Source organism: Kogia breviceps, chromosome 10, assembly GCF_026419965.1.
Source record: "Kogia breviceps isolate mKogBre1 chromosome 10, mKogBre1 haplotype 1, whole genome shotgun sequence".
NCBI classification, from domain to species: Eukaryota; Metazoa; Chordata; class Mammalia; order Artiodactyla; family Physeteridae; genus Kogia; species Kogia breviceps.
This window is the reverse complement of record NC_081319.1, coordinates 36734029-36746838: the sequence shown is the minus strand read 5'-3', so window position 1 is coordinate 36746838 and position 12810 is coordinate 36734029. Positions and strand designations below refer to the sequence as shown.

General features: G+C 42.4%; 1 protein-coding gene across 4 annotated transcripts in view; it reads left to right on the top strand.

The window, feature by feature from the left end:
* Positions 1–12810, top strand: part of NISCH (nischarin) — a 43580-nt gene that overhangs the window by 20742 nt on the left and 10028 nt on the right. For all 4 annotated transcript variants that reach the window (XR_010842536.1, XM_067044011.1, XM_067044010.1 and 1 more), the window contains exons 14-15: positions 2282–2406; positions 3547–3596. Coding sequence is in view for 3 of the 4 variants with exons in the window: in XM_067044011.1 (XP_066900112.1) it covers positions 2282–2406; positions 3547–3596 (175 nt within the window). In the remaining variant the exon portion in view is untranslated. The remainder of the gene's footprint in view (positions 1–2281; positions 2407–3546; positions 3597–12810) is intronic.

Genomic DNA, 12810 nt, shown 5'->3' with positions numbered 1-12810 from the left:
AGGAATCCGCAGAAGTTTGTGTTCAGCCATGTGCTATTGGACTTTGCCTGCATGGGCGAGGATTTCTCCCTGGGTAGGGGAGCAGCTTTGTTCCCAGCCTAGTTCTGTAGAAGTGAACATACTTGTGAATGAAGTGGGCCCCCGGGGGTCTGCCTGGAGGGGCGCTGTCCAGTAAACACCAGGCCTCTGGTAATCTTAGGAGCTGTTAGCCAGCTTGTTGGAGCCATGGAGGGTTGTGGCCATAGGGACTGATGTGCAGAATGACCAAGTTGATTCTTCATCCAGGTCCAGGGCCTGAGAGGAGGCTGTAGAGAAGTGGTTAGGAGCAGGCACCTGGGCTGGGTCACCTGAGTTTGCATCCCAGCTTTCTGGCTGTGGTCCCTCAAGCAACTTGTTGCCACCCGAAGCTCTGTTTTCTCTACCCTACTTCATCGATTCTAAGATGCACACATTTCCACCTTGTGACTTCTCTGAAATTGAGATGCATCTTTCAGTCAGTGGCGTCTCATAGTCGCTGTCAGCCAGCTGGTATTCGTGATGGAGTTGTGTGAAAACCTTCCGTGGACACCTGCTGAGACCAAGATGGCACCACATCTACGCATCTTAGATTTGATGAGCTGTGGTAAATAACGGGAGGCGTGCATGAGCTAATGCTGCGGAAACACTTAGTACTGCTTCTGGTCCATCAGAAGTGTCAGTAAGGGCTTTCTGCCTGCGTCCTTTTTGGAGGGTGTCAAGATGACCAGGACAGTGCCCCTGAGGAGCTTGGAGCCTCTTGGGAAGATGAGCTGTACCCCCAAGGGAGAACAGGGCAGAATGATTTGGGTCATTTGTGGAAGACAGAAGTCTGTCTAGGGCAGAGAGGACTTTGCAGTGGAGTTGTATGTGAGGTGAATGTCAAAGGATGGTAGGATCTGAGCATGTGAGGGAGGAGGAGGGGGTGGATTCCAGGAGAGTACAGCACGCTTCATGCCTGGCTGTGTGCCTGCTGCCCTTCCTGCCTGTGCACAGCCCCTGCTGCTTTGCCCTGGAGGGTGTCTGGGCTTGGCCCATCTGCCTGCCTAGCCCATGGGCAGAGGACCTGAGCCATTGTGAGTTGTCCTGACCCCAGCCAGCTGGACGAGGGCCTGTGACCTCTGGGGTACTGAGTTCTCTGAGGCATTTTGTTGGGCCATGGTGACTGGTGGTAAAGCCAGGCTATGGAGGCAAGCCGTGGGCTCCTCCAGGTTTCTGCAAAACTTGGAGTTAATGCCCAGCATTCATCTAATCAGCTGCATTTAGGAGAAAGTTAAAAAAGATTGTACCCTCAACCAGTCTGGAAAATGTCTGGAGTGAAGTAATGGGCCAGACAAGCTGTAATAATAATACAACAGCGTCAGCAGGCTTCAGAAGCAGCCCAAGTGAGTCAGAGCGTGCTGTCCATGGGCGGTGGCCCAGGGGAGGGTCAGTGGGATGTGTCCTGTGGGAACGTGGGCATCGGTTGTCCTCGCCAGCCCTGGAGGAAACCCGAGCCTGCAAGAACGCCTGGCCTTCCGATGAGAGGTCTTGTGCCCCTGTGTCTGCAAAACTCCACAGGGATGCTGGGGTGGCGGGTAGGGGGACTTGAACCATTTCCCCATGAAGATGCTCTAGGAGCAAACACATTTAAGGCTCTTGGTGGACATATTGCTAAACTGCTCTCCAAATGGGTGGGGCAGCTTGCACCCCAGTGCCTGCCTCTGCCAGTTAGGCCAAACAGCCTGACCTTTGCCAAAGTGAGAGGCCAAACTTTCCCTTCTTTGATGGCTCGGGAGAGTGAACTTATATCTTGTGTTACGCCTGTTGGCCGTTCTTTTGTGGAATGTCTGTTCATTCTTTGCAGTCTCCTGATGGGATTTCTAATTTTCTCCCTCCATTTTTTGTTATCTGTAAGAGCGTTTTACAGATTAAAGATACAAACCTTTGACAAATGTCGTGAGCACTTTTTTCTCATTTCGTTTAGGTTTCGTTTTTTACTTACAGAAGTTTAGCTTTTATGCAGTCACACCTCAGTTTCTTCCTTTGGATTTAGGCTCAGAAAGTCTCTCCCTACCTGAGATTAGAAAGGCAGTCATTTGTTCTTATAGTTATTTTAAGATTTCAGTTTCAACATTTTCTTCTATAATCCATGTGGCTAGGTTTGGGGTCTGATTAGCCTCCAGCCATGCCAGTAGCCCGAGGGCCCAACCCCATTTGTTGAATGGCTGCTCTCCCTGCCCCACCTGCCCCACCTGCCCCACCCGCTTGCCCCTGGTCTCTCCAGGAATCATGTTTGTGCAAGAAGAGGCCCTGGCCAGCAGCCTGTCATCCACCGACAGTCTGACTCCTGAGGACCGGCCCATTGCGCAGGGATGCTCTGATTCCTTGGAGTCCATCCCTGCGGGACAGGTAACATCCTCCTCCTGCTTCTGGGGGTTGGTTACCTCTGCGGCCAGCTCTTCTGCCTGAAGCTGTCTGGAAGTAGGAGGTGGCCTGGCTGGAGTTGTAGCAGATGCTGCCAGTGCTTGGTGTGGCTCTGCTTTGTGGTTAAGGGTCTGTTCAGTTAGCATCTGTCATCTATCTGTCTCTTTCTTTGGACTGATGGGAATAGGCAGTTTTCTCTTACTGGACCCTGGGGGGCAAAGCCGCATAACCCTTAGTGCATGTGAGCAGACTCCCTGGGGAAAGTTCAGAAGGCCCTGGTCAGGGGGGCTTGTTTGGGCTCCACACCCATCAGGAAGTTTCTCCCCCTGCTGTCTGGCACCCCTGGGCCATTTTGCCTGTTTCTGCACGTCACCCACCCTGGTAATCTAGGAAACGCTGTGACTCTGTTACTTCTTCCGTGGCTGCTCCTGAGGGTCCCTGAGCTGTTTCCTGTGTGTTGGAAAGAAAGAGGACAGCAGGTGTGGTGCGAGGGGCTTGTTTGCTGTGTGCGTGGGGAGTGTGCTTGGTAGCTGGGCCTGCGCAGCCCTGTCTCTTTTCACCAACACAGTGTCACGGCCGTGTGGCACTGGGGCAGTGGGCAGAGTCCTCGCTCTGTCCCGACACTCCACTGCACTCTCCCTTCACCCTCCCTAGGGTCACAGCAGGAGGCTCCTGAGCCCTAGGTCTTCCCCGCTGCCCAGAGACCATTGGGAGGGCCTTGCCAGGCACTGCACAGCCTCTGCTCACCACGTCCTCTGCTGGCCTGGTACCAAGTTGGTAGATGGTCCACATGGACCCTGTGGGATGGCACAGGGAACATTCAGTTGCCAGACCCGGAGGTACAAGATGAGCTTGCGGAGGGCGAGAGGCTTTGGCCCAGGGATTGGGAGTGTGGGCTGGGGTCAGACCGACACAGTTGGGAATCTTAGCTCTGCTGTGCACTGGCAGGATGACTGAGTGAGTCTCTCTGCCTCTCTGGGCCCCAGGATCCACCCTAGGGTGGAGTGTGGGGATAGCAAGGAGCCTCCTGCTGGGCCATAAGGAAGTGCTCGGGGCCTGGCACCCGGTGAATGCCAGGGCATGACTGCGGCAGGTGGGGGCTGACTGCAGTTCCTTTCCTGGCAGGCACCTTCTGATGATTTAAGAGACGTGCCGGGAGCTGTTGGCGGTGCAAGGTAAGGAAGAGGCTATCGTGGGAGGCATTCTGGGCCTTTTGCACATGCTCTGTGGGCCAGTAGTAACCAAGATTTTCTTAAAAGTCTGTTTGCAGAAGTCCTATAGAACTATTTCTTCCATTAAATAAATAAACACAGCTGAAATGGGTTCTGGTCTGTTTCCAAGTTCTAATCCCTAAACTTTGCATTGACACATGTTATCCTACGCTAGGGGTCAGCAGGTCAAAGCCAATTTAGTCCACTGCCTGTTTTTTACAGTCTGTGAGCTAAAAATGATTGTTCCATTCTTAAAGGAGCGGTTTTAAAAAAACCAATGTGGGTGGGGTAGCCCCCAAAACCTCAAGTGTTTACTGTCTTTACAGAAGAGTTTCCCCAACCCCATTCTACATACCCTTTTTCACCAGGGCCAGTAGAGGCCAAGAGGCGCTTGAATTTATTTTTTTAAATTTTTATTGGAGTATAGTTGATTTACAATGTTGTGTTAGTTTCAGGTGTACAGCGAAGTGAATCAGTTATGCGTATATCCACTACTTTTAAGGTCTTTTCCCATATAGATCATTACAGAGTGTTGAGTAGAGTTCCCTGTGCTATACAGTAGGTCCTTATTAGTTATCTATTTTATATATAGTAGTGTACACATACAAACCACAATCTCCCATTTTTTTCCTCCTCCACTTCCCCCTGGTAACCATAAGCTTGTTTTCTACATCTGTAATTCTGTTTGTTTTGTAAATAAGTTTATTTGTACCACTTTTTTTAGATTACACATGTAAGTGACATTATATGATATTTGTCTTTGTCTAACTTCACTCAGTATGACAATTCCTAGGTCCATCAATGTTGCTGCAAATGACATTATTACATTCTTTTTTATGGCTGAGTAGTATTCCATTGTATATATGTACCAGATCTTCTTTATCCATTCACCTGTCGATGGACATATAGGTTGCTTCCATGTCTTGGCTATTGTAAACGGTGCTGCAGTGAACATTGGGGTGCATGTATCTTTTCGAATTACGGTTTTCTCTGGATATATGGCCAGGAGTGGGATTGCTGGATCATATGGTAGTTCTCTATATTTATTTTTTTAAGGAACCTCCATACCATTCTCCATAATGGTTGTACTGATTTACATTCCCACCAACAGTGCAAGAGGGTTCCCTTTTCTCCACACCGTCTCCAGCATTTACTGTTTGTAGATGTTTTGATGATGGCCATTCTGACCAGTGTGAGGTGATACCTCACTGTAGTTTTGATTTGCATTTCTCTAATAATTAATGATGTTGAGCATCTTTTCATGTGCTTTTTGGTCATCTACATGTCTTCTTTGGAGAAATGTCTATTTAGATCTTCCACTCATTTTTTGACTGGGATGTTTGGGGGTTTTTTTGATATTGAGCTGCATGAACTGTTTGTATATTTTGGAGATTAATCCCTTGTTGGTTGCTTCGTTTGCAAATACTTCCATTCTGTGGGTTGTCTTTTCATTTTTTTTTTTTAACATCTTTTTTTTTTTTTTTTTTTTTTTGGTGGTATGTGGGCCTCTCACTGTTGTGGCCTCTCCCGTTGCGGAGCGCAGGCTCCGGACACACAGGCTCAGCAGCCATGGCTCACGGGCCCAGCCGCTCTGTGGAATGTGGGATCTTCCCGGACCGGGGCATGAACCCGTGTCCCCTGCATCGGCAGGCGGATTCTCAACCACTGCGCCACCAAGGAAGCCCTAACATCTTTATTGGAGTATAATTGCTTTACACTGGTGTGTTAATTTCTGTAGGTTCTTATTAGTTATCTGTTTTATATATATTAGTGTATATACGTCAATCCCAATCTCGCAGTTCATCCCACCACCACCACCACCACCCCCTGTTGCTTTCCCCCCTTGGTGTCCATACATTTGTTCTCTACATGTGTGTCTCTATTTCTGCCTTGCAAACTGGTTCATCTGTAACATTTTTCTAGGTCCCACACATATGCATTAATATATGATATATTTTTTTCTCTTTCTGACTTCACCCTGTAGGACAGTCTCTAGATCCATCTATGTCTCTACAAATGACCCAATTTTGTTCTTTTTTATGGCTGAGTAATATTCCATTTTATATATGTGCCACATTTTCTTTATCCATTCGTCTGTCGATGGGCATTTAGGTTGCTTCCATGACGTGGCTATTGCAAATAATGCTGCATTGAACATTGGGGTGCATGTGTCTTTTTGAATTATGGTTTTCTCTGGGTATATGCCCAGTAGTGGGATTGCTGGGTCATACGGTAATTCTATTTTTAGTTCTTTAAGGAACCTCCATACTGTTCTCCATAGTGGCTGGATCAATTTACATTCCCACCAACAGTGCAAGAGGGTTCCCTCCCTTTTCTCCACATGTGGGTTGTCTTTTCATTTTGTTTATGGTTTCCTTTGCTGTGCAAAACCTTTTAAGTTAAATTAGGTCCCATTTATTTTTGTTTTTATTTTCATTACTCTAGGAGGTGGATCAAAAAAGATATTGCTGTGATTTATGTCAGCACTGTATGTATATATGTATACATATATTTATATATGTATACAATGTATATACAATATGTCTATGTATGTACATGTACAATACATATATACATATACAGTGTGTATATATATTTTAGTTTGCTTGTTTTTTCTTTAATTGAAGTATAGTTGATGTACAGTATTATGTTACAGGTGTACAATATAGTGATTCGGTTTTTAAAGGTTATAATTCAGTCATAGTTATTATGAAATATTGACTGTATTCTCTGTGTTGTACAATATATCCTTGTAGCTTTTTTTAATACATAATAGTTCATACTTCTTAATCCTGTACCCCTATCTTGCTCATCCTTCCTTCCCTCTCCCCATTGATAAACACTAGTTCTCTATATCTTCTTTGTTATAGTCACCAGTTTGTTTTATTTTTTAGATTCCATATAAAAGTGATATCATACAATATTTGTTTGACTTATTTCACTTATCATAATACCTTCCAAGTCCATCCTTGTTGTTTCAAATGGCAAAATTTCATTATTTTTATGGCTGAGTGGTATTCCATTGTACATAGGTACCACATCTTTATCCAGTCATCTGTTGATGGACACTTAGGTTGCTTTCATATCTTGGCAATTGTAAATAATGCTGCTATGAACATTGTGGCACATCTATCTTTTTGAATTAGTGTTTTGGTTTTTTTGGGGTATATACCCAGGAGTGGAATTGCTGGGTCCTATGGTAGTTCTATTTTTAGTTTTTTGAGAAACCTCCATACTGTTTTCCACAGTGGCTGCACCAAGTTATATTTCCACCAACAGTATATAAGACTTCCCTTTTCTCCATATCCTTGCCAACATTATTTGCATTCTTTTTGATGATAGCCATCCTGACACATGTGAGGTGATAGCTCATTGTGGTTTTGGTTTGCATTTCCCTGATGAGCATCTTTTCATGTGCCTGTTGAGTGCTGCCTATATTTTCCTCTAAGAGTTGTATACTATCCAGCCTTACATTTAGGTCTTTAATCCATTTTGAGTTTATTTTTGTTTATGGTGTTAGGGAGTGTTCTAATTTCACTCTTTTACATGTAGCTGTCCAGTTTTCCCAGAGCCACTTATTGAAGAGACTGTCTTTTCTCCATTGTATATTCTTGCCTCCTTTGTCATAGATTAGTTGACCATAGATGTGTGGGTTTATCTTTGGGCTTTCTCCCCTGTTCCATTGATCTATATTTCTGTTTTTATGCCAGTACCAAACTGTTTTGATTACTGTAGCTTTGTAGTATAGTCTGAAGTCAGGGAGCCTGATGCCTCCAGCTCTGTTTTTCCTTCTCAACATTGCTTTGGCTATTCAGGATCTTTTGTGTTTCCATACAAATTGTGAAATTTTTTGTTGTAATTCTGTGAAAAATGCCATTAGTAATTTGATAGGGATCACATTGAATCTATAGATTGCTTTGGGTAGTACAGTCATTTTGACAATATTGACATAGTACATCTCTCCATCTGTTTGTGTCATCTTTGATTTCTTTCATCAGCATCTTATAGTTTTCTGAGTACAGGTCTTTTGCCTCCTTAGGTAGGTTTATTCCTAGGTATTTTATTCTTTTTGTTGCAATGGTAAATGGGAGTGTTTCCTTAATTTCTCTTTCTGATCTTTTGTTATTAGTGTATAGGAATGCAAGAGATTTCTGTGTATTAGTTTTGTATCCTGCAAATTCACTGATGAGCTCTAGTAGTTTTCTGGTAGTGTCTTTAGGATTCTCCATGTATAGTATCATGTCATCTGCAAACAGTGGCAGTTTTACTTCTTCTTTTCCTATTCGGATTCCTTTTATTTCTTCTCTGATTGCTGTGGCTAGAAATTCCAAAACTGTGTTGAATAAAAGTGGCAAGAGTGGACGTCCTTGGCTTGTTCCTGATCTTAGAGGAAATGCTTTCAGTTTTTCACCATTGAGAATGATGTTGGCTGTGGGTTTGTCATATATGGCCTTTATTATGTTGAGGTAGGTTCCCTCTGTGCCCACTCTCTAGAGAGTTTTTATCATAAATGGGTGTTGGATTTTGTCAAAAGCTTTTTCTGCATCTGTTGAGATGATCATATAGTTTTTATTCTTCAGTTTGTTAATGTCATGTATCACATCGACTGATTTGTATATATTGAAGAATGCTTGCATCCCTGGGATAAATCCCACTTGATCATGGTGTATGATCCTTTTAAGGTGTTGTTAGATTCTGTTTGCTAGTGGTTTTTTTTAACATCTTTATTGGAGTATAATTGCTTTACAATGGTGTATTAGTTTCTGCTTTATAACAAAGTGAATCCGCTATACATATATCCCCATATCTCCTCCCTCTTGTGTCTCCCTCCCACCCTCCCTATCCCACTCCTCTAGGTGGTCACAAAGCACCGAGCTGATCTCCCTATGCTATGCAGCTGCTTCCCACTAGCTATCTATTTTATATTTGGTAGTGTATATATGTCCATGCCACTCTCTTCGTCGCAGCTTACCCTTCCTCCTCCCTGTGTCCTCAGGTCCATTCTCTACATCTGTATCTTTATTCCTGTCCTGCCTCTAGGTTCTTCAGAACCTTTTTTTTAAGATTCCGTATATATGTGTTAGCATATGGTATTTGTTTTTCTCTTTCTGACTTACTTCACTCTGTGTGACAGACTGTAGGTCCATTGACCTCACTACAGAAAACTCAATTTCGTTTCTTTTTATGGCCGAATAATATTCCATTGTATATATTTGCCACATTTTCTTTATCATATTCCATTGTATATATGTGCCACATCTTCTTTATCCATTCATCTGTCGATGGACACTTAGGTTGCTTCCATGTCCTGGCTATTGTAAATAAGCTGCAGTGAACATTTTGGTACATGACTCTTTTTGAATTATGGTTTTCTCAGGGTATATGCCCAGTAGTGGGATTGCTGGGTTGTATGGTAGTTCTATTTTTAGTATGTATGTATGTATTTATTTATTTATTTAGTTAGTTAGTTAGAGGTACGCGGGCCTCTCACTGTTGTGGCCTCTCCCATTGCAGAGCACAGGCTCCAGACGCACAGGCTCAGCAGCCTTGGCTCACAGGCCTGGCCGCTCCACAGCATGTGGGATCTTCCCAGACCGTGGCACGAACCCATGTCCCCTGTATCGGCAGGTGGACTCTCAACCACTGCGCCACCAGGGAAGCCCTATTTTTAGTTTTTTAAGGAACCTCCATACTGTTCTCCATAGTGACTGTATCAAGTCACATTCCACCAACAGTGCCAGAGGGTTCCCTTTTCTCCACACCCTCGCCAGCGTTTATTGTGTGTAGATTTTTTGATGATGGCCTTTCTGACTGGTGATACCTCATTGTAGTTCTGATTTGCATTTCTCTAATGATTAGTATGCTGAGCATCCTTTCATGTGTTTGTTGGCAATCTGTATATCTTCTTTGGAGAAATGTCTGTTTAGGTCTTCTGCCCATTTTTGGATTGGGTTGTTTGTTTTTTTTGATAATGAGCTGCATGAGCTGCTTGTAAATTTTGGAGATTAATCCTTTGTCAGTTGCTTCATTTACAAATATTTTCTCCCATTCTGAGGGTCGTCTTTTCATCTTGTTTATGTGTTCCTTTGCTGTGTAAAAGCTTTTGAGTTTCATTAGGTCCCATTTGTTTATTTTTGTTTTTATTTCCATTTGTCTAGGAGGTGGGTCAAAAAAGATCTTGCTGTGATTTATGTCACAGAGTGTTCTGCCTACATTTTCCTCTAAGAGTTTTATAGTGTCTGGTCTTACATTTAGGTCTTTAATCCATTTTGAGTTTATTTTTTGTGTGTGGTGTTAGGGAGTGTTCTAATTTCATTCTTTTACATGTAGCTGTCCAGTTTTCCCAGCACCACTTATTGAAGAGGCTGTCTTTTCTCCATTGTACCTTCTTGCCTCCTTTATCAAAAAAAAGGTGACCATATGTGAGTGGGTTTATCTCTGGGCATTCTATCCTGTTCCATTGATCTATATTTCTGCTTTTGTGCCACTACAATGCTGTCTTGATTACTGTAGCTTTGTAGTGTAGTCTGAAGTCTGGGAGCCTGATTCCTCCAACTCTGTTTTTCTTTCTCAAGATTGCTTTGGCTATTCGGGGTCTTTTGTGTTTCCATACAAATTGTGAAATTTTTTGTTCTAGTTCTGTGAATAATGCCATTGGTAGTTGGATAAGGATTGCATTGAATCTGTAGATTGCTTTGGGTAGTAGAGTCATTTTCACAGTGTTGATTCTTGCAGTTCAAGAACATGGTATATCTCTCCATCTGTTTGTGTCACCTTTGATTTCTTTCAACAGTGTCTTATAGTTTTCTGCATACAGGTGTTTTTTCTCCCTAGGTAGATTTATTCCTAGGTATTTTATTCATTTTGTTGCAGTGGTAAATGGGAGTGTTTCCTTAATTTCTCTTTCAGATTTTTCATCATCAGTATATAGGAATGTAAGAGATTTCTGTGCATTAATTTTGTATCCTGCTACTTTACCAAATTCATTGATTAGCTCTAGTAGTTTTCTGGTAGCATCTTTAGGATTCTCTATGTATAGTATCATGTCATCTGCAAACAGTGACAGCTTTACTTCTTCTCTGATTTGGATTCCTTTTATTTCTTTTTCTTCTCTGATTGCTGTGGCTAAAACTTCCATAACTGTGTACAATAATAGCAGTGAGAGTGAACATCTTTGTCTTGTTCCTGATCTTGGAGGAAATGGTTTCAGTTTTTCACCATTGAGAACAATGTTGGCTGTGGGTGTGTCATATATGGCCTTTATTATGTTGAGGTAAGTTTCCTCTGTGCCTACTTTCTGCAGGATTTTTATCATAAATGGGTGTTGAATTTTGTCAAAAGCTTTCTCTGCATCTGTTGAGATGATCATATGGTTTTTCTCCTTCAGTTTGTTAATATGATGTATCACATTCATTGATTTGCGTATATTGAATAATCCTTGCATTCCTGGGATAAACCCCACTTGATCATGGTATATGATCCTTTTAATGTGCTGTTGGATTCTGTTTGCTAGGATTTTGGTGAGAATTTTTGTGTCTGTGTTCATCAGTGATATTAGCCTGTAATTTTCTTTTTCTGTGGTATCTTTGTCTGGTTTTGGTATCAGGGTGACAGTGGCCTCATAGAATGAGCTTGCTTTGCAATAGAAGGAGAGGTGTTAACTCTTCTCTAAATGTTTGATAGAATTCACCTGTGAAGTCATCTGGTCCTGGACTTTTGTTTGTTGGAAGTTTTTAAATCACAGTTTCAATTTCAGTACTTGTGATTGGTCTGTTCCTGTTTTCTATTTTTTCCTGGTTCAGTCTTCAAAGGTTGTACCTTTCTAAGAATTTCTCCATTTCTTCCAGGTTGTCCATTATATTGGTGTATAGTTGCTTGTAATAGTCTCTTATTATCCTTTGTACTTCTGTGGTGTCATTTGTTACTTACCCTTTTTCATGTCTAATTTCATTGATTTGAGCCCTCTCCCTTTTTTCCCTGATGAATCTCGAGCTAAAGGTTTATCAATTTTGTTTATCTTTTTTTTTTTTTTTTTTTTTTTGTGTGTGGTACGCAGGCCTCTCACTGTCTCTCACTGTTGTGGCCTCTCCCATTGCGGAGCACAGGCTCAGTGGCCATGGCTCACGGGCCTAGCTGCTCCGCAGCATGTGAGATCTTCCCAGACTGGGGCATGAACCCGTATCCCTTGCATCGGCAGGTGGTCTCTCAACCACTGCACCACCAGGGAAGCCCTGTTTATCTTTTCAAAGAACCAGCTTTTAGTTCCGTTGATCTTTTCTGTTGTTTTCTTTGTCTCTATTTCATTTATTTCTCCTCTGATCTTTATGATTTCTTCTACTCACTTCGGGTTTTGTTTGTTCTTCTTTCTCTAGTTCCTTTAGGTCTAAGGTTAGGTTGTTTATTTGAGATTTTTCTTGTTTCCTGAGGTAAGGTTGTATTGCTGTAAACTTCCCTCTTAGAACTGCTTTTGTTGCATCCCATAGGTTTTGGATCATCATGTTTTCATCGTCATTTGTCTCTAGGTATTTTTTGATTTCCTCTTTGATTACTTCAGTGATGCATTGGTTGTTTAGTAACATATTGTTTAGCCTCCATGTGTCTGTGTTTTTTATAATTTCTTTTTCCTGTAATTGATTTCTAATCTCATAGCATTGTGGTCTGAAAGGATGCTTGATATGATTTCAGTTTTCTTACATTTACTGAGGCTTGATTTGTGTTCCAGGATGTGATCTGTCCTGGAGAATGTTCAATGTGCACTTGTGAAGAAAGTGTATTCTGCTGTTTTTGGATGGAATGCTCTATAAATATCAATTAAATCCATCTGGTCTGATGTATCATTTAAGGCTTGTGTTTCCCTATTGATTTTCTGTCTGGATGATCAGTCCATTGGTGTAAGTGGGGTGTTAAAGTCCCCCGCTGTTATTGTGTTACTGTCGATTTCCCCTTTTATGGCTGTGGGCATTTGCTTTATATATTGAGGTGCTTCTATGTTGGGTGCATGTATATTTACAATTGTTATATCTTCTTGGATTGATCCCTTGATCATTATGTAGTGTCCTTATCTCTTGTAACAATCTATTTTGTCTGATACAAGTATTGCTACTCTAGCTTTCTTTTGATTTCCATCGCATGGAATCTCTTTTTCCATCCCCTCACTTTCAGTCTATATTTGTCCCTA